This window comes from Pleurodeles waltl, chromosome 1_1 (genome assembly GCF_031143425.1).
Source record: "Pleurodeles waltl isolate 20211129_DDA chromosome 1_1, aPleWal1.hap1.20221129, whole genome shotgun sequence".
Taxonomy (NCBI): Eukaryota; Metazoa; Chordata; class Amphibia; order Caudata; family Salamandridae; genus Pleurodeles; species Pleurodeles waltl.
In genome coordinates, this window is record NC_090436.1 from 16,772,586 (window position 1) to 16,800,174 (window position 27,589).

The 27,589-nt window shown below is 49.4% G+C and overlaps 1 protein-coding gene across 1 annotated transcript in view; it reads left to right on the top strand.

The window, feature by feature from the left end:
• LOC138254786 (T-cell leukemia homeobox protein 2-like) overlaps positions 1-24,468 on the top strand; it is a 173,803-nt gene extending 149,335 nt beyond the window's left edge. The window contains exon 3 of the mRNA XM_069205822.1: positions 22,536-24,468. Within this exon, the coding sequence (XP_069061923.1) occupies positions 22,536-22,752 (217 nt within the window). The 3' untranslated portion in view covers positions 22,753-24,468. The remainder of the gene's footprint in view (positions 1-22,535) is intronic.
• Positions 24,469-27,589: the final 3,121 nt, after the last annotated feature.

Consider the following 27,589-nt stretch of genomic DNA (forward strand, 5'->3'; position numbering starts at 1 on the left):
TACAGTGTACTTGGTGGTGTGCACAGGCACTAGATACAGTGTACTTGGTGGTGTGCACAGGCACTAGATACAGTGTACTTGGTGGTGTGCAGCAAATAAAGAAATAACTAAACTCATAAATTCAGGCCACGGTGAGATAATTTTCATTCTAATCACCGAGAAGCTGGAAAGTGTCTGCAGAACGTTGTCTTGTGCACATCTTTTCCAATCACGGAGGTGCTGCACAGCTCAAAAGAACTATTTTCTGCAAAGCATGGCTGTGGTTTCTGGTTTCCAGTATTTATTTCCTGTAAACTGAAGTTTGTTCTTTCCAGTGTTTTCTCATCTTTTAGAAGTCAGTCACTATCAGTTTATATAGTCAGTCCTATAAGGTTTGTCAGAGACAGTTTTTTCCATGGTTTATAAATTCATTTTTATTGTAACAGGACTAACTCTACACAGAATGTTTCACTTGTTGTTTTCATGGCAGAGTTATAGGATCACAGAGAATGACAACATATATTTGCTGTTAGAGTGAGTTGAAGAGGGGAAATCTTAACAGAACTTTTGTTCTATGGGGGTGAGGCAGAGGGGATGCCCCTCTATGAAAGCTTGTTTTATAGGGGCGATGGGGTGGGGGTGCAGAACATGCTTACAGCAGGTGACATTAAGCCCCTGTCACCAAACACCCATTTAGTCCTACTTGGCATTCAAGGCTCCAGTGGGTGGGAGCAGAGCTGCACCATTCATCCATTTCCTACATGAAATATTAGAGCTGCAGTCCAGGGAAGCAGCCGGAAAATTAAAACACCCCTCACTTTGAACCAAAGCTCTGATAGCACCAAGCAAGCGAGGCAAGTGAGCCGGACCCTCCCTAGAAGAGCTCCCTTGTCTCTTCCAGCTGAGCATCTATTCATTCATCCTTTCACCCTTCAATTCACCTGCTGATATCCACTGATTCACCTTTGCATTGTCATCCATTCATTCCTTCATCCATCATGTAATCTTTCCCCGTTCCTTCTATCCAGGGCAGGGCTGGCTGTAGCGGGCATTGGGTGTTTTCCCGGGAGGCTGGAGGGGTTGGGGCCGGTGTTGTTACTGGGGGCCGGTTTTACAACAGTGCTGCTTTTTCGACCCCCTGTAACAAAAGCAGCAATCCAGCATAAGCCACTCACTCTCATTTCCAGCCTCCGTGCGGGGGGGGGGGGGGGCTGAGGGGGGTATGGCATTGGGCGGGAGGGGGCTTGGTGGGGTGAAATGGGGGATGATCTGACAGAATTGCCAGGGCTGTTTTGGGTTTCTAGTTCGGCCCTGCTTCCATCGACCAGTCCGTCCATCCATCTGTTCACACATCCATCATCTATGCATGCATCCATCCATACATCCATCCACACAACAATCCTTTGACTTACCCGTCCGTCAATAAAGCCTTTCATCTATCCCTCTATCCATCCATAGTCTGACTTCCCTTTACTCCCTTTCACATGCCCATCTACCTATCCATACACTCATCTTTTCACCCACTCATCCATCAATCCACTCATTCATCCACCCATCCTATCACCCTACCTACCTTCCTACCACCCCTTCTATTCAATATTTCTTCCCTCTTTCCCTTTTCTACCAACCAATCCTTCTTCATTCTTTTCTCTCCTGTTGACACTGGTTTTCCTTTGTAGCTTTCAGTATAAGCTTTTGGCTGCTGAGTTACAGACAGAAGAGACCCCTAAAGAACTCCACCCCACTGTAGCTGCTGAGGCAGGGGGTTCACAACATCCTTGCCTGCAGGTGCCTACACCTGGCAGACTCTGCCTAGGGTGATCCAGTGGCAGGTGTGGGACCTGTGCCAGGCTGTGAGGAGGTGCCTGGCACAGGTTCTGCAGAGTGGGGTTCCCTGAGGTCTGCTCCCACAGTGATCACGTGCTGTGGCAGGGACTTGTGGCCTCTTTCCCACTCGTCTCCTCTAGTGCAGGCTGCCGTGCACAAAAACAGCAGCACTCCCTATGTATGAGAGGTGGGCTGCATCAAGTCTTTCACTGCTTGGCTTGAATGTTAATTGGTCTCTGCTGCCACCTAGTGGCATTTTTAATAGTGCTCTTTTTGGTTTCACCTGAGTGCCCAGATTTTCAGGTCTGTCTGGTTGCAGAAGACATATTATGGACTTAATAAGAAGATTCAGGGGCTTGGAGCCCCCCGATTGCTCACCATTGGGGGGCTTTCCTGTCATTCTTAGTTCCCTGCTTCTTATTCGTGTACCTGTTAATCAAACTTGTGTTTGTCCCTCCCATATAACATAGTCTCAATACTATTGTTTGATGGATTCTTTGCTTCTACTGCCTGCATTTCAAGCAGTTTTTTTAAAATTAAGCACTCCATGAGAGTGCATGTGTTTTCCAGCTAGCTTCCTCATGTGCTTCTCTCCTGCTGCTCTCCACATTTCTCACTGTCGCTCCATGTTGCCCTCCATCTCATGTCATCTATAAGAAGCCACCCGGCAGTTACGACAGGGGTGCCCTTTAGTCCAACGCATCCCGGGCCTGGGAGCGGCCAAGTGGTTAAATAAAGGAACGTTGGATCGTTCGTGGAGAGGCTGTGTGCCTGGTATGTTATTACATTCTGCACGTAAGCATTCTTGGCCTTGCCCTAGGGCCACTTTACATTGGTGATGTGGAGGTCCAAGCTCATGCATGTACCTGGGCTGCTGGACCTTCCACCCTGTAAATTTGTACTGCGGTGCTGGGAAGCTGAACGCCCACCGGACATAGCCAGGGGCTTATTTATGAAACAGGGAAAGGGCAGGAATGTGTGGTATTTAAAATAATACAGCATATTCCTGCCAGTTCCCAGCACTGGCAACAATGTGCTGCCTAGCACCATCGTGCAAGGGTGCCTGCATTGTAAGCAGAATTGTTTTTGTGCAAGAAAGAACACCTTCCTGCACAAAAAAATCCTCTGAGACATTTTCCTCTTTTTATATGTGCTGCAGAATAGAAAGGGGAAAAAAAGAGGAGAAATAAACATATTTCTCCTTAGAAGGCATAGCAGTTGTGCTGCATTCCGCTTATGGTAAATCATCAAAATCCATAGGTGTTGCGTGGGATGCAGTTTACCAATTTGCACTGCGTTACTCTGGATTTATCAAGCCACTCAGCGCCACGCAAGGTGGCCTTGCATGGCTTAATAAATCACATTTTGTAGTTGTGTCACACTTGCAGCCTTTTGCTGGGTGCAAGTGTGACGCAACAACTTTATAAATAAGGCCCCCAGTGTGCAAGCAGACTCTGTCCCCTGCAGGGTTTGCACTGCCGGAGGAGCGCTCCCACATCCAGCGGTCCTGGCTGTCACCTGCGAAATGAGAGAGGAGTGGCGCTCATGCCCTGTGCCGAAGTGCAGCATCAAAAGAAACTAAAAGGACCAGCTGCTATATAGTATCCCAGGAGACCAAGAGTAATGGCCTAATTCAGAACCATTGCGCCTCCTAGCTGTGAGTCATAACTATTGCGCATAAAACCAATAGAACATTCTCACCTTCAGACTGTGAATTACACCAGACTGTGGCCCGCATGTACATCCCATCATCCCGTAAATGTTGGAAGGTGGGTCATTAGTTGTGTGGCCTGCACAAGAAATAAGTCTGCACACGACCACCACTGGGAACCAAACACCCCATTGTAGCGCTTGACTCTCATAGGGTAGCGTTGCAGAGCAGTCCAAGGCTTACTCAAGGGAGGTGGTGTGGGCTAGTAATCCCCATTCACGAGCACACAAGCATGACTCTTAATAAATGACTGTCCAGTCTGTGCTTTTTCTTTTGATAAAGTAAAAGTACATTTATTACTCACACACACTACTCAATACTATGCAACAATCTACAAATATACAAAAAGTGATGGAATCACTCTGGGAAAACATTGTGTAATCTCCCATGTCTCCTCCAAGGGAGGATATAATCCAACAACCCACATGGCAAAACAATTCCCGGTGACCCCCTTGTGACATTTGAACATTTGACAGTAATGTGAAATGAACACACCTACATTTGCAATTAATGACATCTATCTTGCCAAGAGATGGTTGTCAGTGTCAGTATTCAAATTAGCATCATCAGGGAACATATAGGACCATATTCAAGCAATGTAACCATTAGGATTACTTTTAGATTACTTTTAAATTACTCTTAATTGACCATCAAATAACAGTTAAATACATTAGGTAATACCAACCGACACCTCTAGTAAGCACAGTCCCACAAGCCAGAACAAAAGAACAAAAGTTCACATAAGCTTGGCCTTGGACCCTTGGAGGGGGGGGTGGGGGTGTGTTATCCTTCTTTTGGCCCACCCTACCTAGGGTGGGGACACAAACAGAGTTTGGGGGAGGCTGCGCTGCTCCTGCAGCTCCCCCTGTCCCTGGGCATGAATTTGGTGGTGGCCCTATCTTCCTGGGACCACCACAAGCTTGTTTAGGGGACCATCCCCCGGCTACAGCCCTGCAAAGCATGCTGGGGCGGCCACATATTGAATGAGCGGCTCTCCCGCTGTGCCGGGGGAGAGCCGCTTTGCTGCCCAAAGCCAATGCTGGTTCCTGGGGGGTGCCGGTCACACCGGGGCACCCCCTGTGAGAAAGTAGCCTCTTTCTAGCCTTGTTACCCCCACTTTAGGCCTGTTTGTGAGTGTATGTCAGGGTGTTTTCACTGTCTCACTGGGATCCTGCCAGCCAGGGCCCAGTGCTCATAGTGAAAACCCTATGTTTTCAGTATGTTTGTTATGTGTCACTGGGACCCTGCTAGCCAGGACCCCAGTGCTCACAAGTTTGTGACCTATAGGTATGTGTTCCCTGTGTGATGCCTAACTGTCTCACTGATGCTCTGCTAACCAGAACCTCAGTGGTTATGCTCTCTCTTTACAAAGTGTCACTAACAGGCTAGTGACCAATTTTACCAATTTACATTGGCATACTGGAACACCCTTATAATTCCCTAGTATATGGTACTGAGGTACCCAGGGTATTGGGGTTCCAGGAGATCCCTATGGGCTGCAGCATTTCTTTTGCCACCCATAGGGAGCTCTGACAATTCTTACACAGGCCTGCCACTGCAGCCTGAGTGAAATAACGTCCACGTTATTTCACAGCCATTTTACACTGCACTTAAGTAACTTATAAGTCACCTATATGTCTAACCTTTACCTGGTAAAGGTTGGGTGCTAAGTTACTTAGTGTGAGGGCACCCTGGCACTAGCCAAGGTGCCCCCACATTGTTCAGGGCCAATTCCCCGGACTTTGTGAGTGCGGGGACACCATTACACGCGTGCACTACATATAGGTCAATACCTATATGTAGCTTCACAATGGTAACTCCGAATATGGCCATGTAACATGTCTATGATCATGGAATTGCCCCCTCTATGCCATCCTGGCATAGTTGGCACAATCCCATGATCCCAGTGCTCTGTAGCACAGACCCTGGTACTGCCAAACTGCCTTTCCCGGGGTTTCACTGCAGCTGCTGCTGCTGCCAACCCCTCAGACAGGTTTCTGCCCTCCTGGGGTCCAGCCAGGCTTGGCCCAGGAAGGCAGAACAAAGGACTTCCTCAGAGAGAGGGTGTTACACCCTCTCCCTGTGGAAAATGGTGTTAGGGCTGGGGAGGAGTAGCCTCCCCCAGCCTCTGGAAATGCTTTCATGGGCACAGATGGTGCCCATTTCTGCATAAGCCAGTCTACACCGGTTCAGGGACCCCTCAGCCCTGCTCTGGCGCAAAACTGGACAAAGGAAAGGGGAGTGACCACTCCCCTGACCTGCACCTCCCCTGGGAGGTGCCCAGAGCTCCTCCAGTGTGCTCCAGACCTCTGCCATCTTGGAAACAGAGGTGCTGTTGGCACACTGGACTGCCCTGAGTGGCCAGTGCCAGCAGGTGACGTCAGAGACTCCTTCTGATAGGCTCCTTCAGGTGTTGCTAGCCTATCTTCTCTCCTAAGTAGCCAAACCCTCTTTTCTGGCTATTTAGGGTCTCTGCTTTGGGGATTTCCTTAGATAACGAATGCAAGAGCTCATCCGATTTCCTCTGCATCTCTCTCTTCACCTTCTGCCAAGGAATCGACTGCTGACCGCGCTGGAAGCCTGCAAAACTGCAACAAAGTAGCAAAGACGACTACTGCAACTCTGTAACGCTGATCCTGCCACCTTCTCGACTGTTTTCCTGGTGGTGCATGCTGTGGGGGTAGTCTGCCCCCTCTCTGCACTAGAAGCTCCGAATAAATCTCCCGTGGGTCGACGGAATCGTCCCCCTGCAACTGCAGGCACCAAAGAACTGCATCACCGGTACCTTGGGTCTCCTCTCAGCACGACGAGCGAGGTCCCTTGAATCCAGCAACTTAGTCCAAGTGACTCCCACAGTCCAGTGGCTCTTCAGTCCAAGTTTGGTGGAGGTAAGTCCTTGCCTCCCCACGCCAGACTGCATTGCTGGGAACCGCGTCTTTTGCAGCTACTCCGGCCTCCGTGCACTTCCGGTGGAAATCCTTTGTGCACAGTCCAGCCTGGGTCCATGGCACTCTAACCTGCATTGCACGACCTCCTAAGTTGTCCTCCAGCGACGTGGGACTCCTTTGTGCGACTTCGGGTGAGCACCGTTTCACGCATCCTCGTAGTGCCTGTTTCTGGCACTTCTGCAGGCGCTGCCTGCTGCTGAGAGGCTCCTTGTCTTGCTCGACGCCCCCTCTGTCCCCAGACGCAAGTGGCGACATCCTGGTCCCTCCTGGGCCACAGCAGCACCCAAAAACCCTAACCACACGATTTGCAGCTAGCAAGGCTTGTTGGCGGTCTTTCTTCAGGAAAACACTTCTGCACAACTCTCTACGGCGTGTGGGATCCGTCCTCCAAAGGGGAAGTTCCTAGCCCTTGTCGTTCCTGCAGAATCTCCAGCTTCTACTGTCCAGTAGCAGCTTCTTTGCACCCACAGCTGGCATTTCCTGGGCATCTGCCCATCTCCGACTTGCTTGTGACTTTTGGACTTGGTCCCCTTGTTCCACAGGTACCCTCGTCTGGAAATCCATCGTTGTTGCATTGCTGATTTGTGTCTTTCCTGCAGAATTCCCCTGTCACGACTTCTATGTCCTTTGGGGAACTTTAGTGCACTTTGCACTCACTTTTCAGGGTCTTGGGGTGGGCTATTTTTCTAACCCTTACTATTTTCTAATAGTCCCAGCGACCCTCTACAAGGTCACATAGGTTTGGGGTCCATTTGTGATTCGCATTCCACTTTTGGAGTATATGGTTTGTGTTGCCCCTATCCCTATGTGTCTCCATTGCATCCTATTGTAACCATACATTGTTTGCACTGTTTTCTAATACTATTACTGCATATTTTGGTATTGTGTACATATATCTTGTGTATATTTGCTATCCTCATACTGAGGGTACACTCTGAGATACTTTGGCATATTGTCATAAAAATAAAGTACCTTTATTTTTTGTATATCTGTGTATTGTGTTTTCTTATGATATTGTGCATATGACACTAGTGGTACTGTAGGAGCTTCACTCGTCTCCTAGTTCAGCCTAAGCTGCTCTGCTAAGCTACCATTATCTATCAGCCTATGCTGCTAGACACCCTATACACTAATAAGGGATAACTGGGCCTGGTGCAAGGTGTAAGTACCCCTTGGTACTCACTACAAGCCAGTCCAGCCTCCTACACCCCCGCACAAGGTAAAGTCTCCCTCGCTGGAGGGTGGCGCAGGGAGCCCACCCCTGGCCACCCCTGCCGGCTCCCTGCACTGCCAGCACCTCTGTGTGTGCCGCGGGAGCCGGCCTTCTCTGTGCTGTCTGCCCGCTCCAGCGGGCAGACACGTGGAGGCTCGCGCCCGGATGGGCCGCTTGGGGGAGTGCAACGGCATTCCCCCCTTCCTCCCTCTTCGGTGCCCCGGGATGGTGTCCAGGGCCCCTCCTTGTCTCCATGGGGAGCGCAACGGTGCTCCCCAATGCCACCATCTTCTTGGGGCCCTGGGATGGGGTTCGGGGCCCATCCTGTGGATCTTCACAGGGGGCACTACGGCGCCCCCAACTTGACTTCTGCTGGGGGCCCCAGGATGGGGTCTGGGCCCCCCCTGGCCAACCTTCACGGGGAGCGAAACGGCGCTCCCCAGCTTCTGCTTCGCCGCCGGCTCCTTCATAGCTGGCGGCCATCTGGCGGGGGTGCGCAACAGTGCCCCCCCAACTCCTCATTCTTCAGGGGGCCCCGGGATGGGGTCCGGGACCACCTGCCTCAAATCTTCACGGGGAGCGCACTTTACTTCCGCAGGGGGCCCCGGGATGGGGTCCGGGGTCCCTACCCACCGCGGTAGGGGGGGTGCGTGAAGGCACCCCCCCATGGACTCAAATCAGGCCAGGCTTTACAGGGCCCAGGGATCAGGTCCAAGGCCCCTTCCTCGTCCAGAGGGGGAGTGCGACGGCACTCCCCTCGCTCCTCTTCCTCCTGGGGCAGCCCCCGGGCCCTGGCCCACCCCAGGGGCACAGTCTCGAGCAGCTGCGGAGCCCCACGCACTTCGTAGCTGATTCTCCAGAGGTCAAAGGTGGCCATCCTTTTTCCTGGGATATCTCAGGCCCCCAAGGGCCGATTTTTATCATTCTTGTGTTGTTTCGCTCCTGGTGACAAGCCATTGCCACCAGGAGCACTCTCCTCAGGCCTCCTGGCCTCGAAGAGTCCCAGATCATAGGGAGCCAGTCCCCCTGACTCCCTGCGCCAGCCTTTCCTCTGGGTTCCCTCTTTCCTTCTGGGCAGCGTGTTCTCCTTGCGCTAGCCCAGTCCTTCCCCCAACTAGTCCTCTTGGAGGGGTAAGGGGGCCAGCTTGCCTGGCCCTGGCATTCGCCTTGCTGGCCTGGAATCCTTCAGGGGCAGAGTCCCTGCCCCAAGGGCAGTCAGGAGGTTCTTCCTTCCAGTCATCCATGACGCCCGTCTGCAGTCCCAGTGTCCAGCAGTGAAGCATAGCCACAAGAGAGAGCTCTCCCCTTTGCAGGACCTTTTAAGTGGGGGCAGAAGTGTCCTGCAGGTCTGCACCTCTGGCCTATCCAGGTGTGCCGCATCACTTCCTTGCCCCCGTCCCCTCCTTCTTGCACAGTCTTCTGGCATAGCTCAAAATGGCATCCTCCAGGAGTTAGTTGCCACATGTGCTCTGAAAGTCTCAGCCCCTCCTCACTGAAATTCCTCGAAGGGTCTTTCCAGCCTGCTCCTGGCATGGAATGACAGCTGGCTGATTGATGCCAGACCCTGCTCCAGCAACTGGACAGAGCAGTAATTGGCCCTAATCCTGAGCTGAGTCAGAGAAAGATGACATCCATGGATGACCCATAAGTTGTACAACTATGCTCTTGTAACCTACTGCATCATTCTTTTCTTACAGTTTACAGTGTACTTTGGTGTGACTCTGGTCTCAGTGGACCCCAGAGAACTGGAGTTGCACCCTAGGCCCTTCTTTCCCATTGACATTTAATGGAGTATACCCACAATGCAAATACCTTAAGCACACTGACATTGGCATTTAACTGAGTGTCCCTACAGTGAAAAGACAGTAAGCACACTGACTCTCCCTCACATGTGTACACCCCTCTCATGAGACCTACTCCAGGTCACCACCCACTCTGCATAGTTCCTCCTGCTCCAGGATTACTCAAGTGCAGTTCTTGGGCTGCGCACACCAGGGATCCTCCTCCCACATCCCTCACATGAGTGCACATCCATGCGCACACATGATCACATGTAACCTGCCCGGGGCCTCCTGCCCTTGCTGCGCCACAGCAGCCTTTCCTTAGCAAGGCTGCACCGGTGGTAAACACGCACAGTCCATTTTACCATGAGTTTACTGTGTCTGAGTCCCCGCATAGGAGGCTTCCTCACAGTAAAAAGTCAAAAATCAGGTGGTCAAAAAGCTCAAAATCAGGGCAGACCTGATGGTCAGAACCGTCCTCTAACAGTAATACAAAGTGCCAGGGCCCAGGGTACCACTTAGGGGACCACTGCAGCTTGCACCACCCACTGCCCCTGCTGGAAGCACTGCTATTATTTTTATTTAGTGTATATTGAATTGCTCAATTGATTTGCTCTCCTGAAAATAGGCAGACAGTGCCACCACATGGTAGACTGTCATCAAAAAAGTACCACTGGTAATAATTAAGTGCCAGCACTGAGCACCGGAAAACACAGACACAAATTAAGCACTAGCACTCAGAGTGTAACCTTGGTGTCCTGTACCACACCCGGAGGCATGTTATTACAGTCTCCAGCAGATATCATATCTGTTTAGTGACCCGGCCAACCCTGCACCCAGAAAATAAATAAATGAGAGACAACTGGCCGTGTGATTGGAAGTATAGAGAGAACTTCAGCACCCACTGAATTCAGCATCACAGTGAAGAGGAACTTACACGAGTGGCGACAAATGATCAGAGATGCGGTAATGCCTTCATGCGTGATCCTAATGATGGTGCAGCCGGCAGGTGTCCTGTGGTCCCTTCAAGAAATGCACCCCACATTCTCTAGTGGGTGCCCTGCAACCATTCATTGAGTTGGCTGATGGGATATGTCGACCCCCTCTGGAAGACATGGTTCAGTGTGTTGAACAAGTATCTTATGCAACATGTGAAGCAGATAGCTCGTGAGATCCCTGCTGCTGCATTTCGTAGGAGAAGAGGTGTTCAAACTCTTCAAAAATGCTCCCAGTACCGGGAGTGATGATAACTACGAAGCAGCCGTTGCTGCACTCGACGCATGGGAATACCCGGCATCCTAAGTGCGCTGGGTATGCCCAGACGTGGGTCCCGGCTCACCATGCCACTGGATTCAAGGTAGCGTGACTGATGAGGAGTGATACCCCGAAACCGGTCCCAGAATGCTTGTTTCTGGTCCAGAGAGGACCTGCCCTGCCAGGATTGATCTGCATATGGCTGGGTCCAAACTGGGGTGGCATGGTGGGCAAAACAATGATGGATTTTTATGCGGCCCGACAGATTGCCAGTGGCTGAGATTAATTGAAGCATTCCATCCATCACTGTGATATTTTTGCAGTTGTTGCACTAGAGGCACACTTTGGTCCGTAGACTAGCCATGACTATGAATGATTTAAGCTGAGACAAGCGAAGCAGTAAGATGGAGAAACCATTGACTTCTTCTACACATGCCCGTGCAAAATGGACAGCAAATGTACTCATGATAACCTGCAAAAAGAAGTCCATGCACCGATAAACAAGGGTGCAGGCCAGCTTTGCTTCTCTACCTCATCACCCGAGCTGTCCAATGTCAAGGACATATCAAACCCACTATGAACGATATTATGTCAGATTTCACAGGGACAGAGTGGTTTTCCAAAGTTGACCTTAACACCAGCCACTACCAACTACTTCTAGACTCATTGAGTAACCACATTCTCCAAGCATCTAGGATTGAGAAGGTATAAACGGCTCAATTTTGGAATTTCATCTGCTGCAGAGGTCTTCTACAATGCTGAGGGAAACCCTGTCTAGACTAGACGGCTTTAAAATTATAAGTAAGGATATATTGATATACTCCGAGACAATGGAGGTGCAACCCTGGCATGGGAGGGCCACCCCGAAGAGAAGCTCAAATCCCAGCCTCACATCACACAAAGAAAAGTGCAAGCTCTTTGAAGATTATGTTGAGTTCTTCAGATACATTTTCTCCAAGGAAGAAGTGAAAATATATCAAACAAAATCCAATAACATTAGAAATCCCCCAGCTCTGATGTCCGCAATCGAGGTTAGGGCTTTTCTTGGAATGGCCAATTACTGTTGCAGCTTTATCCTAAATCTGGCAATGTTGACCGAACACCTGAGAGTCCTCATGCAAACCCATGCCAGATGAGTTACTTCACGACACCACAATGGTTTACTTTGACCCCCAAAGAACACAGGCGATAGTGGGTGCCAGTTTGGCGGGACTGAAAGCTGTCAAACAAAGTAGAGAAGAATGGGTGCCTTTGGTGTGCCCCAGCTGGGTGTTGACCGATGTCGAGAAGCATTATATCCAGATTGAGAGGGAAGCACTAGCCATCAAGGGGGATGTGCCCACTTCCATTTCTATCTCTATGGGAGGAGCGGCAGCATCGTCATGGACCACAAGCCCCTAATCAACTACTTTCATGGCACATCACTGACCTGCAAGAACCTAAAAGTGGGTGTGATAGTTACAACTATACCACCTGGATGGTATTCACTGACTTAGGGCCAACAATCCAGACAACCTCCTGTCAAGGCATCCAGGGATGAGCCTGAACCCACTGGACGGCATGCCGAAACTACAGAAGAATATATGAATATGGTCACATGAGCTGCATGTCCATAAGCCCAGGAATCAGCAATTCTGCCTGACAAACTGGACAAGATTAGTGCTTGTCAAAAGTACAGGAAACACTACAACAGAACAAGTGGAAAATGTATCTTGCCCCACTGAAGATTTATTAAAAAGAATTTGAAGGAAACAATGAGTAAACTATGAAACATCCTAATGAACTCAAGGTCTATTGAAGATGGACTCATCCTGCAAGGCAGGCGTATTGTTACCCACTGCCATTACAGAACACAGCAGTCGCCCTAGCACACAAATGACACCACGGGGTCACCAAAACAAAGAGCCTGATTTAGATTTCACTGGAAGGGTTACTCTGTCACAATGGTGATGGATATCCTATCCGCTGAAATCTAAATACTATTATTCACTATGGGATATAGATTTGGGCAGACAGGATATCCGTGACCGTTGTGAGAGAGTATCCTGTCTGCCGAAATCTAAATCAGGCCCAAAGTCTTGTCTGCAAAAGAAACTGTTATTCCCAGGGATGGATTACAAGTTGGAAGACCTGGTTGCCGCCAACTGAAGAGCAAAGCAGAACAACCTGCCCCACAGATAGTATATCTGTACCTAGTACATCTCTCTGGACCAGGGTCACTGCAGACTTTGGGAGCTTCCCTGGTGGGAGGCACACCTTGGTGGTCACAGGTGCCCGCACCAAGGCCCTGATTTATACTTTTTGGCTTCAAAAAGTTTACTGCTGGCTAGCACCATTCCTGGATGCCAGCCGGGCGTCATATTTAAGGAATGACGCTAGCCAGCGGTAAGGCCCGATTAGCGTCAAAATAATTGGCGCTAACCAGTTGGGGGAGGTGTAGGGGAAACAGAAGGTTGTGCGCCAAAGAATGGCACTAGCCCGGTTAGAGTCAGAAAAATGACTCTAACCTGACTAGCATCATTTTTTGACACACAACCCCCATGGACATGACTCCTGTCTAACTAAAGACAGGAGTCATGCCCCCCTGCCCAATGGCCATGCCCAGGGGACTAACATCTGCAAAGGATGCAGGCACACTGTGTAAAGGCACTCTCCAGAGAGACAACTACACAGTATTAAAGCAGACATTCTTGTATACAAACGTCAACAAAGCATAACAAAGTTGGACAAGTAACCCATAGGAGTTAGTGTCACTCCAAACGAGTGACACTTGAGAGGTCTATACTTCCATTGAAATGCATGTAATATACAAGAATCCCATTTGGTGAGCACACTGAGAGATTCAAAAGGAAGCTCCCAGATCTCTTTATGGTTTGTTTGAGACCAGCAGGCAGGAGAGCAAGCATTCACGAGCGGCTGTTCAGACTCAACCCTCATGAGCCCCTTTCAGGTGGAACACTGCGGCTGCACTTAAGAGGGAGCTAATGAGAACAAAAGTGATTTCATTATTGTAACAGGATTAAAGCCATGAGGTCCTGGAACCTGGAAAATGTCAACTCCTAGTCACTATGTCAAAGCTTAACATCAGTCTCATTACCTTAACCCAGATGGGAACTTCAGGGTCACGAGAGGCCAGAACATTAAAAGGCCATGGAGTTACCTAATCCTATTTATCATGTTTATCAGTTGTTATGGAGCCACTGATCTTTGATGACAAAGACCTCATGAAAGTTCCAAGAAGATATGACATATCCATTTCAAAAGCCCTAGTAGAAAATGCTACAGAAAGAGCTGGTGGAAACTTCTGAAGGAGACAGGGAGACTAGACATTACTGTCTAATTGTGTAATTATGAGCACAAAAGCAGTGCTGTTCCATCGGTGGAGATCAGGGAACACAAGAGTGCAAAGAGAAAGAGGCTTTTCTGAAGGCCCACCTCTTGTGGAGGTTGTCTTACAGCCAGACAGTAGAGCAATGAGGGACTTGTCCAAGAGACTACTGCATAGGACAACCCCACAGTATTGCGCCCTCCCTCAAGTGTGTCACTTAGGTAACAAAAGAATTTGTTAGTGGGATGCATGAATTAATCTCAGTCACTGGTAATCACATGGAAGGCCACCCAGTCTACTGTTTTTTGTGCCATAACTGACAGATACCAACTCTGTGCAGATCAGACTTGTTCCTGCCCCAAAAGGAAGGCCTGAACCAGAAATGCCAACCCAGGTCTCTTCCAGGTGGGAACACAAGACTTTCTAGGCTGTTTTCAGCCTACTTGGAATAATCAGTGAGGTGCATCCTCAGTTGAATGGCATAGTGAGCAAAGGACCCAAATCAGTGCGTACACATCACACCGAAGGCATCTCACTCAGAAAAACAAAAAACAAGTGGTCGGTGGAGTCCTTGTATTCATTCTCTAGCACTGCTTGCCCGTCCATAGATTCTCCCACCAAACACCAAAGGGCAATAACAGGCTTTCCGGGAAATACAACAGATCCAACAGCACACTGACAACATCAAGGGGCTCATTATGAACTTGGCGGTCTGGGCCCCCATGCCGGCGGTGGCTGACCGCCATATTATGAACCGTCCAAAACCCCATGGCGGAAGACATCGCCACAGCCAGCGGTAATGCTGGCAGAGCTGCAAGCAGCGCTGCCCTCCGGATAATGATACCCATTCCGCCAGCCTTTTCCCGGCGGTTCACACCGCCAGGGAAAGGCTGGCGAAATGGGTATCTTAGGGCGATTTGGGGCCCCCATGCAGTGCCCCAGCTGCACCCGCCGCTCACCAACATTGGCAGCAGCTCCATTTGGAGCTGCTGTCAATGTTACGGCCCAGTGGGGAAAACATTATACATCCGGCGGGAGGGTAGTCGTGCTGGTGGTCTTCTATTGACCGCCAGCTTGGATCTCGGTGGTTTTGACTGCCGAGATCATAATAAGGCCCCAAGTCAGCTTCTCCTTTTAGGCCCCCTCCTTCTAGTTGCATCCCGCAATGCTCATCCTTCAGAGCCCCATCGCTTACAGGTCTTATGGACATATTCAACCCCCTCAAAGCCACCTCCTGTTAAGATGATGTCTTACCCTTCATTAAAACTATCTCTGGAGGGGCTCTCCCATATCTTCTCAGCATCGTCAATACATCCCTCACCCAGTGCGTCTTCCCAGAACTTCTCAAGACGGCCAGGTCTTCCCATCCTTGATGACCTAGCCAAGTACTGGGCAGTCACTCAACTACGCTTCATCAACAAGATAACGGGAAAAAGCATTGTATGACCAACTTCGAGCTCACATCAGTGCCAACAATCTGCTGCACAACGACCAGTCTGGTTTCAGATGATGCTGCAGCAAAGAGCAGATACATCGTAGATCACACCCTCCTGACCACAGATGAAGATGGTCCCTCCTCCCTGATATGTCTGGATTCCTTATCCACCTGTGACACTGTCAACCAGCTCTACCTCATCCAAACTAAGGGCCTGATTTAGTTCTCGAATGATGGCATGCTCCGTCATAAACGTGACAGATATCCCGTCCACCATATTACAATCTCCACAGAACATAATGGAATTGTAATACAGCAGACGGGACATGTGTCACATTTGTGACAGAGCATTCCCCTCGCCAAGAACTAAATCAGTCCCTAAGTCTTGAATGGGATTCACTGGCAACACCCTTCAGTGGTCCCCCTCTTGCCTGTGCAGGTCGGTCCCAGTCCTACCTGTGCAGCCCGGTCCTCCTCCTACCTGTGCAGCCGGGTCCCCCTCCTACCTGTGCAGCCCGGTCCCCCTCCTACCTGTGCATCCTGGTCCCCCTCCCACCTGTCCATCCGGTCCCCCTCCTACCTGTGCAGCCCGGTCTTCCTCCTACCTGTGCAGCCAGGTTCCCCTCCTACCTGTGCAGCCCAGTCCCCCTCCTACCTGTGCAGCCAGGTCTCCCTCCTACCTGTGCAGCCCGGTCCCCCTCCTACCTGTGTAGCCCGGGCCCCCTCCTACCTGTGCAGCCGGTCCCCCACCTACCTGTGCAGCCCGGTCCCCCTCCTACCTGTGCAGCCGGGTCCCCCTCCTACCTGTGTAGCCCGGTACCCCCTGCTACCTGTGCAGCCCGGTCCCCCTGCTACCTGTGCAGCCCGGTCCACCTCCTAGGCCGGTCCCCTGTGCAGCCCGGTCCCCCTCCTACCTGTGCAGCCCGGTCCCCCTCCTACTTGTGCAGCCCGGTCCCGCTCCTACCTGTGCAGCCCGGTCCCCCTCCTACCTGTGCATCCCGGTCCCCCTCCTACCTGTGCAGCCGGGTCTCCCTCCTACCTGTGCAGCCCGGTCCCCCTCCTACCTGTGTAGCCCGGTCCCCCTCCTACCTGTGCAGCCGGTCCCCCACCTACCTGTGCAGCCCGGTCCCCCTCCTACCTGTGCAGCCGGGTCCCCCTCCTACCTGTGTAGCCCGGTCCCCCTCCTACCTGTGTAGCCCGGTCCCCCCTGCTACCTGTGCAGCCCGGTCCCCCTCCTACCTGTGCAGGCCGGTCCCCTGTGCAGCCCGGTCCCCCTCCTACCTGTGCAGCCCGGTCCCCCTCCTTCTTGTGCAGCCCGGTCCCGCTCCTACCTGTGCAGCCCGGTCCCCCTCCTACCTGTGCAGCCCGGTCCTCCTCCTTCCTGTGCACCCCACACAAGTTTTTTCATAAGGGCACGTCTAAATCCCAGAAGATCCCTACCACTTGCGGAGTCCTCCAAGGGTCCATCTCGCCCCCATCCTTATCAACCTCTACATACAACCACCTGGGACTCTAGGCACTGATAATAGTACAACCTGAAATGCCTCCTTCTCTCCAGATAGTCAACATCCCAGACACCGCCTGCAGACCTGAATGTCTAGCATCTGCCTAAAGCTCAACCCCACCAAGACAGAATCGTCATTATTTGTCAAGATCAACAAGCAGTAACTAATGCAAAACTGGGTCAATGACATGGACCTTGATGGCTTCAAACCCCATATTCTACCCATTGCCAAGTCACTTGGATTCTCCCTGGACACAACCATCATCTTCAAGTAACACACTGCATGCATGAAAATTGACCCGATTCAGGCAGGAGACTCCCGATGTTTTAAGCCAAAAATGGCTTAAATTTGGCCATCTTGTGGTTGAAATTGCCTCTGCTTCACTAGAAGTCAACGGGGGAAATGCATTCCCCTGATTATGTTTTTAAAATCTCCCACTTACCTCTTGTAAAAAGTTGGCATGTATGACATTGGCAGAAAAGAAAAGAAAGCCTGGTGTCTGTTCTCTCTAATTAAAGCAGGGAAACTGTTTCTGCCAGTCGTCTGGGTGGCGGTAATGCCTTGCTACATAGCCTTCCAGATTCCGACTGGCCCGTTAAGATAATGTTTATGCTGTGGCATGCCTCATCCATGGCCTGAAGAAATATAAGCACATCATAGGAATGCATTGTTTACCTTGCCATCCTGCACCATCTTCAAAACTAGCTGCCATTTTACAAAACCATGAAGACCAGCACCCTCGTCTATCTGGTTCACAAGCTCACCATCGTTGGTGGATCTGGGAGAACCTGCAGCCAGGACCCTATCATACTGGAGTGTAAAAAAGAACAAGCCAAGCCAATATGCCTTCTCCATCTAGGCAATCTGGATCTGGGATATCTCAGTATCCATTAGGACTGCCCCAGCTCTGCTCCAAGTTAGGAAAGAGCTGAAGATGAACACTACGAGCCTGATTCACAAAGGTAAACGAAGGGGCTTATTTACAAGCCCCTTACACTGCTGGTGCGTCACTTTTTCCCATATAAAAAGTGGTGCACCGGTGGCTTGTAAATGAGCCCTTTAGACTTTTGGTCTAGGTCTAGACCAAAAGTCTAAGGGGCATATTTATACTCCGTTTGTGCCGAATTTGCGTCGTTTTTTTCGACGCAAATTCGGCGCAAAACTAACGCCATATTTATACTTTGGCGTTAGACGCGCCTAGCGCCAAAGTATGAGGAATGAGCGTCATTTTTTTGCGTGAACGCCTTCCTTGCGTTAATGAGATGCAAGGTAGGCGTTCCCGTCTAAAAAAATGACTGCGACGCAAATGCGTCGTATTTATACTCCCGGGCAAAAATCACGCCCGGGAGTGGGCGGGGCAAAAAACCCGCATTTGCGCCTCTTTTTAACGCCTGGGTCAGGGCAGGCGTTAAGGGACCTGTGGGCTCAAAATGAGCCCACAGCTGCCCTCCCATGCCCCCAGGGACCCCCCCTGCCACCCTTTGCTAACCCAGGAGGACACCCAAGGATGGAGGGACCCATCCCAGGGACATTCAGGTAAGTTCAGGTAAGTATAATTTTTTTTTTTTTTATATATATTTTTGGCTTAGGGGGGCCTGATTTGTGCCCCCCTACATGCCACAATGTCCAATGACCATGCCCAGGGGACATAAGTCCCCTGGGCATGGCCATTGGGCAAGGGGGCATGACTTCTGTCTTTACTAAGACAGGAGTCATGTAAATGGCGTCTGGGCGTCGTTAAAAATGGCGCAAATCGGGTGGAGGCGATTTTTTTGCCTCAACCTGACTTGCCCCATTTTAAGACGCCCTAACGCCATTTTCCCCAACGCCGGCGCTGCCTGGTGTACGTGGTTTTTTTCCACGCACACCAGGCAGCGCCGGTCTGCTAGCGCCGGCTAACGCCATTCAATAAATACGCCGCCCGCATGGCGCTTCAGAATGGCGTTAGCCGGCGCTAATCTTTTTGGCGCAAAACTGCGATAGCGCAGTTTTGCGTCAAAAAGTATAAATATGGCCCTAAGTTTGCAACTTTTCGGCTTTCACAAAGGTAAGTTACGAGTGGTATCTTTGCGTCCACAATTGGAGCAGAATCTCTGCACTCGAGGTGGATCTCTGCCCGACTGTGGAGATTCCGCCCTGAGTGTGGACGTAAAGCTACCACTCGTAACTTACCTTTGTGCATACTGAAAAGTGGTAAACTTAGGGGCTTATTTACAAGCCCCTTGCACCGCCAGTGCGTCACTTGCTTTATATTTTAGAGAAACACAGAGCCCTTGTTTAAAAGCTGCTCCATGTTTCTCTGTGCAGGCCGCAACCCACCTGCATTTTTAAGGGGAATTAGCGTACCCCTTGCAGACGGGTGCAGTGAGTGACTGCAACCACCTGCAAGGGAATGTCTGAGGGGTCCATGGGACCCATTTTCTCCCTCTAAGAGGGGTGCCTTTGGAAGGCGCAATATAAGTGCTCCACCTTTGTCTGGCGCACTTTCAGTGCATCTTCTAAAGGCATTTTTGCCTCTGCGCCCACGTCGGTAATATGCCACAAGCGCAGCAGCAAAGTGATTCCCTCATTTGCCTGGGGCCACTCCTTATTTGTGCGCCAGCACTATCGGTATTGCAGAAGGGGCCGCACAAGCATCTGCGGTCTCTACCAAAGTGCCTCGTGGGTGTGCAAACCAGGCGCAAATACCTGTTGGGCTCCGGAGCACTTTATCTAATATGGCCCCTGGTCTTTAATAGAGGTGAGCAAAGTTGCAAACATTTACTTCCACAAATGTTGTGGAGTTTTTTCCAAACCATGCAAACTTTTCGACATTTGCAAAAGCTACAAACTATTATATGCAGAAAGGTGTTTTGAGAATTTTAATGCTAAAAATGTTGCCAGCCTAACAGTACGGGTCGCAGAAGGAGGGATGGGGAAGCTTATGCTCATTTCCTTCAACCAAAGGCTTGGCCTCCCCTGCACAACTCCACATTTCACAGCCACCTCTTTCTACCCCCAACTCCAGCATCTATTCAGGCCACCCTACACCAATCTGCCAATGGACAACATGATCAGGGAAGCTAGGATCGTGATTGTGCCGGACACCTAGGACCCCCAGATGGGGGCGTGAGAGGCCTGAGGCCTCTTGGCCCTTCCGCCCCGTGCACCCTCCTCCCTCCCACCTCCCCTAGCGGAGCTCCGCGCACTTGCGTACACACCTGCAGACCACGCAGTCTGGATACATCAATGGGCAAATTGTATTGTTTAAATATATTAAGATTGTTCACTTCAGCACTTCCATTAGTTAGGTACCTGAGAGCCTTGAGTCGAAGCTGATGGTGCATAGCCACTCAGCCTCCTGAACACACCACACGAGCCGGAGAACCATTGATAACTCATACTGTGATTGTTTGTTATATATGCAGAGCAAGACCAGGGTTAATCAGCAGTGTGGGGTGCAAACTGAAGGACAACAGTGTATGATGATTAAGTAATACCTGTATGAACATGTGACCTATGAGACTTAAACAGTAAAAATGATCCTGTGACTATGATGATGTACCAACCCAAATACCAATAAATAAATATGTTTAAAAAAACTCCAGCATCTAGTCTTGGAACATTTTCCATGTCCTTACGAACAATTCCTCCAAAACTGAGGTACTATATTTCGCTGCCTCCAAATGTCAGTCCTATCCAAGCTCCAGGAAAACCACCTCTCAATTGAAAATACTTAGTTGCTGTTGGTGCAGATGGATCTTGTTTGGTCATCTAGGTAATGACATGAGTGACCCTGGTGAATCCCTCCTGCTTCTCCACCCCTTACCAGATAGTAACACTTACCCTTTAGATATTTTTTTCAATTCGAAACGGTCCTGACAACTTGGATTCTCCTTTTCTCATCCTTACAGGAATCCTTGTCAGCACCCAATTCCCAGCATTTAGATTCGCCACATCATGTTTACTGTCAAAATTGTTCATGACTTTATTTTGTTTCAAAATCACATTGTCGCCCAAACTGGAATGAGTTTTGCAATTATTCATTCCATTATCAGATAATCGTCTGATCCAATCTGGGTAAACAATTGTTTTTGCAAACCTTTTACTCAGAAGTGCAATGGGGCAAACCTCAGAAGTAATCGGAGGAGTTAAATGGCAAGGCCAAATCTTTCCCTTAATAACATTTCAGTGTCACAACACATGTAGCTGCCTGAACTCTTGTTCATTCTCTCTACTAATCCATTTGAAGAAGGTGAGCAGACTGCTACAATAATGTGAGAAATATGTTGTCCCTGAATAAAATGTGTTATGTGTAAAGATGTAAAATGTGTTCCATGGTGACAATTTCACTGGATGGACCCTCAATGCTGAAAACATTCTTCAATAATTTAATTACTGATTCAGTACTGGGCAGACTTGTAAAATCAAAATGCACCCGTTTTGAAAAGTAGTCAATCAAGACTATGGTGTATCTCTTGTTGGAAGGTAGTAGGTCAAAGGGGCCTGAAAAATCAAGAGCCAATTTCTGCCAAGCTTCATCAGGTAAAGGAACCAACTGAATAGGAGTTTCTGTAACCTTGCAATATTTGTCTGAGACAAGGCGAGCAGTGCATTAATCAATAAATTCAGCAACTTTTGCCTCGTTTTCAGGCCACCAATAAAAAAATAAAAAAATCTGGAAGTGCTGTTGACTCCTAAATGATCTATATATGTTTCTTCAACCAAGACTTTTCTTGAAGAAGTTGGGGGCACACATATACCATTCTTTAATAAAACACCCCAAACTACTGCGAGTTCCTCACATACTTGTATGTATGGTCTCAATGTTGCTTCAAACTTTTTCTCCTTTGCTCAACCATCTTTCATAACTTTTACCTCTGCTTGATAAATGGGACCAAGCCAAAATCTTCAACACAAAAGACACAGCGGGAATAGCTCTTCTTTTTCTTAGCCATTGTGGTGTTGTTGGCTGGGTTCACACATTTAAAAAAAATTCTCTACATGTTTGAATTGTTTCTGGTCAGACCATGGTGAATTATATTCATAATTGAAGAAATACAGGTCAAGTGGGATGTTGTCCTCTTTTGTTGATGGGAAGGCAAGGAGTGGAGATTTGGGACTTAGGGCCTGAATTAGAGTTTGGCGGATGGGGTGCCTCCATCACAACGCTGACGGATATCTTGTCTGCCAAAATCTAAACCCCATAGGATATAATGGTATTTACATTTCATCGGACGGGATGTCCATCATGTTTGTGACGGAGTAACCCCATCCACCAAACTCTAAGGCCCTTAGTTGTTGTTCATTTTGATGAACGTTCATTATCGATGACAGAGGAGGTGATCTTTAAAGATGTATCTATTGCTATGACTTATTCTTCAGATGCTGATCTTTACATTAAGGCATGTAAATAGACATTTAGCAGGAAGAAATGTGGTAAGTTTGGACCATATCAAAGAAAACTCTGGTAGCCTTCATATCTGTAAGAAATAAAAGTGATTCTGTGCATGCTCTGTGTACACGTGTGCATCGCCTTGTGTCAGATGATGAGGGTTGTCTCTGCTTGCTACAGGAGACAGACAGCCGAGGAGAGGGAAGCAGAGCGCCAGCAGGCCAACCGCCTTATGATCCACCTGCAGCAGGAAGCCTTCCAGAAGAGCCTCAACCAGCCGCTGCAGCAGGACCCGCTCTGCCTCCACAACTCCTCCCTCTACGCCCTGCAGAACCTGCAGCCCTGGGCCGACGACAGCAAAGTGACCGCCGTCTCGGGGGTAGCGACGGTTGTCTGACGGCCATGGCCATCTTCTGACTTAACTAAATGAATTGGAGTATTTTAGCTGGAAAATCATGACATGATCTCAAGCAGGGCTGTAAGGTTTACTGTCCACTGGAAATGTAGGGAGAAGTTAAAGCATCCTTAATGAGGAAGTTGAAGAGGTGCATGAACTGGTATCCACTGGTATCCACCCTACAGTAGAATGAGCTACGCTTACATGGTCACGATTCAGCTCCATTGACCAACCAAATGATGTCACTCCTGCGGTTACAACCTAGTGCAACAAGATGGAGCTTGTCAGAACTCCTTCCTATGGCAGGAGATGAGCCCATACTGAGAACAAAACTCATCACTGTTACTAAACCTTTAATGAAAGTTTGCAGAAGAAAGAGTGGGGAGGAGATCACCAGCTTGGTTCCATAGGTTTATGTAAACTTTTATTGGGGCACTTGATGATGTCACAGTGAACAGGCTTCACATCTGCCGGAGGTCAACGAGGTGTCCAGACCTAACAATGTTGTTCTGAAGGGAATCAAATCAAATCAAATCATTAACATTTATAAAGCGCGCTACTCACCTGTGCGGGCCTCAAGGCGCTAGGGGAAAGGGGGGGGTTACTGCTGCTCGAAAAGCCAGGTCTTGAGGAGTCTCCGGAATGCGGAGTGGTCCTGGGTGGTCCTGAGGCTGGTGGGGAGGGTGTTCCAGGTCTTGGCTGCCAGGAAGGAGAAGGATCTCCCACCCGCCGTGGAGCGGCGGATGCGAGGGACGGCAGTGAGCGCGAGGCCAGAGGAACGGAGGAGACGGGTGGGGGCGTAGAAGCTGAGTCGACGGTTGAGGTAATCCGGTCCCTTGTTGTGGAGGGCTTTGTGTGCGTGGGTGAGAAGTCGGAAGGTGATCCTTTTGCTGACTGGGAGCCAATGCAGGTGTCTCAGGTGTGCGGAGATGTGGCTGTTGCGGGGTACGTCGAGGATGAGGCGGGCCGAGGCGTTTTGAATACGTTGCAGGCGTTTTTGGAGTTGGCGGTGGTCCCAGCATAGAGGTGTTGCCGTAGTCCAGGCGGCTCGTGACGAGGGCGTGGGTCACGGTTTTTCTAGTGTCGGCGGGGATCCAGCGGAAGATCTTGCGGAGCATGCGGAGGGTGAGGAAGCAGGCGGATGACACGGCGTTGACTTGCTTGGTCATGGTGAGAAGAGGGTCCAAGATGAAGCCGAGGTTGCGGGCGTGGTCTGAGGGGGTCGGTGCGGTGCCGAGGGCCGTGGGCCACCAGGAGTTGTCCCAAGCGGACAGGGTGTTGCCGAGGATGAGGACTTCAGTTTTGTCAGAGTTCAACTTTAGGCGGCTGAGCCTCATCCAATCAAGGGAAAAATGTAAACTTGTTAATAAAGATATGAATCTTACAAAGGGAGGTATGAAAAGTAAAAAAAAAATGCTTTTGTCCAAGGGGGCCAAATTCTCATCACCTTTTGACAGAGAGGAAGCCAATGGCCAACGTTAACCCTTCAGAGAGTGAGTGTCGAACACTCCTGATGTCATGGTGTTCAGCGCAAGGACAGTATTAACTGGACCTCATGCTCCCAGCAGACACACTCAGCATCCGCTTGACCAGGTAAAGACTTTCGGCTCATGCTGTGTACGGAAGGGACTCTGGACACGCCCTGCCACAGTTGGGCCTTTTCCGGTAGGCCGTCCAACACCACAAGTCACCGCAGTGGCACCCAAAGTAAACTATTTATCACCATATTTGTATTGCCAATAAAGGATTCAAATGTGAGCAGCTATGGAGTGTCAGTGAATGATGGCTGGGGTGTGTGAGTTCCTTGGCCAATGGATGGGGTTCTCAGGAGAGAACTGCATGATGAGCGCTGCAGAGGGCGAAAGGCAAACATCACTGCCTCATTAAATGCACAAAAAGCGTAAGAGACCCCCATCAAACATACAAGACAACACTTATATTGAGGATGTGCAAACTACATGCTAATGCATTCAGGGGATTTAAGCCTAAAGTGTAGACCTCATTCCCTTATTCAGCCTCCATTGGCCTATCCATCAAAACATCAGCTCTTAGGGACTTATTTACAAGCCTCTGTACATCGCTGGAACATCACTTTTAGTGATGGTTCAGCTGCACACACTGCAGGGCCATATCTACGAAGCCAGGTAAAGCCACCCTGCGTGGCTTTTTATGGCCTTGTAGATATGGACTGAGGCAACGTGGCGCACGTTTCTGCGTTGACTTACCCTGTGATATGGACTAGTGCCATGGCCATTAAGGTGGATGTCCCCACATAGCATCCATGGTATTTGACCCATTCCCACATTGACGAGATTTCGTAAACCTGGGAATGTGTCAAGTTGATACAGTTTCACTAGTTGCACAGAACCTACATAACACCACTCAAATTGGCTAGGATATACCCATCTGCCCCGCGGTAGGTGGACGATGCAAGCTCCCTTCTGACGACTTTCTGCATTACTAGTGGAATTCTGGAAGAAAGTGATGAGAGTGGTGTTGCACGTGTCGGGCTGGATATCAAAATGTGCTTGATGCGTGCGATGCCTCCATGGAAGTGCTTTAAAATTAAAGCATAAATGATGGTGATTACTTTGGTGTTGGCGGGGCTGCAGATTGCAGTACACTAGGGGGAATATTTATGAGGTTTTGGTGCAGGCCAGCACATCAAGTCACCATGCTGCACTGCCCGGCATCAAAGTGAAAGGGCAGGAATGCGCTGTATGTATGGTATATGAAGCACTCCTGTCCGTTCTCCCTGCGTTGGTGCCCTTTTAAGGGAGACGCAACAAGAAGAAATACATTCATTTGTCCTAGTTTTTCCTTTTTCTTTGTGTGCTGCATTCTGCAGCACACATACAAAGAGGTAAACAACTCTCATGATGGCTTTTGTGCAGGAAGGTGTCCGTTCCTCCACAAAAACAATCATCCCTGCAACGCAGACACCCTTGCACCCTCATGCAAGGGTGCCTGTGTTGGCACATGGCAGCTCATTGTGCGCCAACGCAGGGGAAAAGGACAGGAATGCGCCATATCTCTGAGATATGGCACATTCCTGCCCTTTTCTTTTCATGTAGGGCAGCGCATCAAGAATCCTTGCGGCTCTGCCCTGCGTCAAAAGATTTTAAATATGCCCCTAAGTAATTAACTGCAGGCCACCAACCCATCATGAGATGCTCCGTGTCCATACTCAGTCCTTTCCACTGTCTCAGTGTCCCTTCCTGCGTGGCCTTCTGATATTCCAGCACCTCACCACTCACTCAATATTTCAGCAATATCCATCTATATAATGACAGCAGCTTCTAGAAGACCAGTGAGCTTCTTAGACCTTTTCCATGTATACATTCCCCTAAACATAACATTCAAGTGCACAAATGTACCCATCACTCCTGCTGTGAACCCTTGAACACCTGCTGCTGGTGTCTTGTAACTAGCCTAACCTTCAACCATTCCCTCCTTGTTTGTTTACATTGTTTATATTGAATTTTCAAACATATAGAAGCATATTAATCAGGGGCCGGGAACAACTAAAAACCATCTCACATATAATACAAACACAATTGTATAAAAAATATTCCACAAGCAGTACAACTTTGTTCGTACACTACAGCACCTATTCATGGGGGTCTGTTATTCGGTGTATCCATCATTTTTGTAAGCATTTCACCCCCAGATGTTAAATTCTCTGCAACTGTTTTGTCTCTTCTAGTAAACTTCATGTGGTGCTCGTCTGCTATTGCCCAATCTATTAAATCCGCTTTCCAGGTTTTTACATCCAGGGGCCTAGACGCCACCCAGGTGCCTATTTAGGAGCCCCTTGTACTGCCGTTGCATCACTTTTTATAACATAGCAGCGGCGCAAACCTTTCAACCATATCTATGAGGCCACGCCAATCCACTTTGGGTGGCTTTGAATGGCCTCATACATAAGGAGGAGGCAAGGCAGCGTAAATCACTGCGTTGCCTTACTCTGCATTAGGGAGGCGTTCCATAGGCATTGCGGTGGGTGCTTCAATGCAAAACCCATGAGTTTTGATGCATTTCCAGATTTACAAGAGCTTGTAAACTTGGGGATGCATCAAAACTTTACGCTTCCCCAGGAGAGGCTCACAAAGGAGAAATATATTTTTTTAACCTCGTTTTTTCCTCTTTCAATGTGTGCTGCATTCTGCAGCACACATAGAAGGAGAAAAAAGCCTCCCAGGGTTGATTTTGTGCAGGAAGGTGTCCCTTGCTGCACAAAAACAATCCTGCATGCAATGCAGACACCCTTGCACCACGGTGCAAGGGTGCCTGCATTAGCGCTAGGAAGCCAAAAAGGCACAAGCGCAGGGGAAAAGGACAGGTGTGTGTCCCATACCATAGATACGGCAGATTCCTCCCCTTTTACTTTGATGCAGGGCAGTGTAGCAAGGTGACTTGCTGTGTTGCCCTTCGCCAAACCCCCATAAATATGTCCAATAGTTTATTGCAATCCACAGTTTCACCAACACCAAGCTAATCAAATCATTCATGTTTTCATTTTAAAGCGCTTCCGTAGAGGCATCACACCCAACAAGCACATTTTGGTATATCCCTCTAAATCCATCCCCGCCACATGTAACACTACACTCATCACTTCCTCCCAGAATCCCGCTAATAATGCAGAAGGTCGTCAGAAGGAAGCTTACATCGTTCAACTACCCCGTGGTGGCGGTGGGGTATAGCTTAGGCAATTTGGTTGGTGTTATGTACGTTCTGTGCAACTAGTGAAACTGTATCAACTTAAATCTTGAACTGGGGTACACGTGTCATAGAGACTCCTGTTATAGTAACAAGATTGCTGGATTTGATGTAGGAC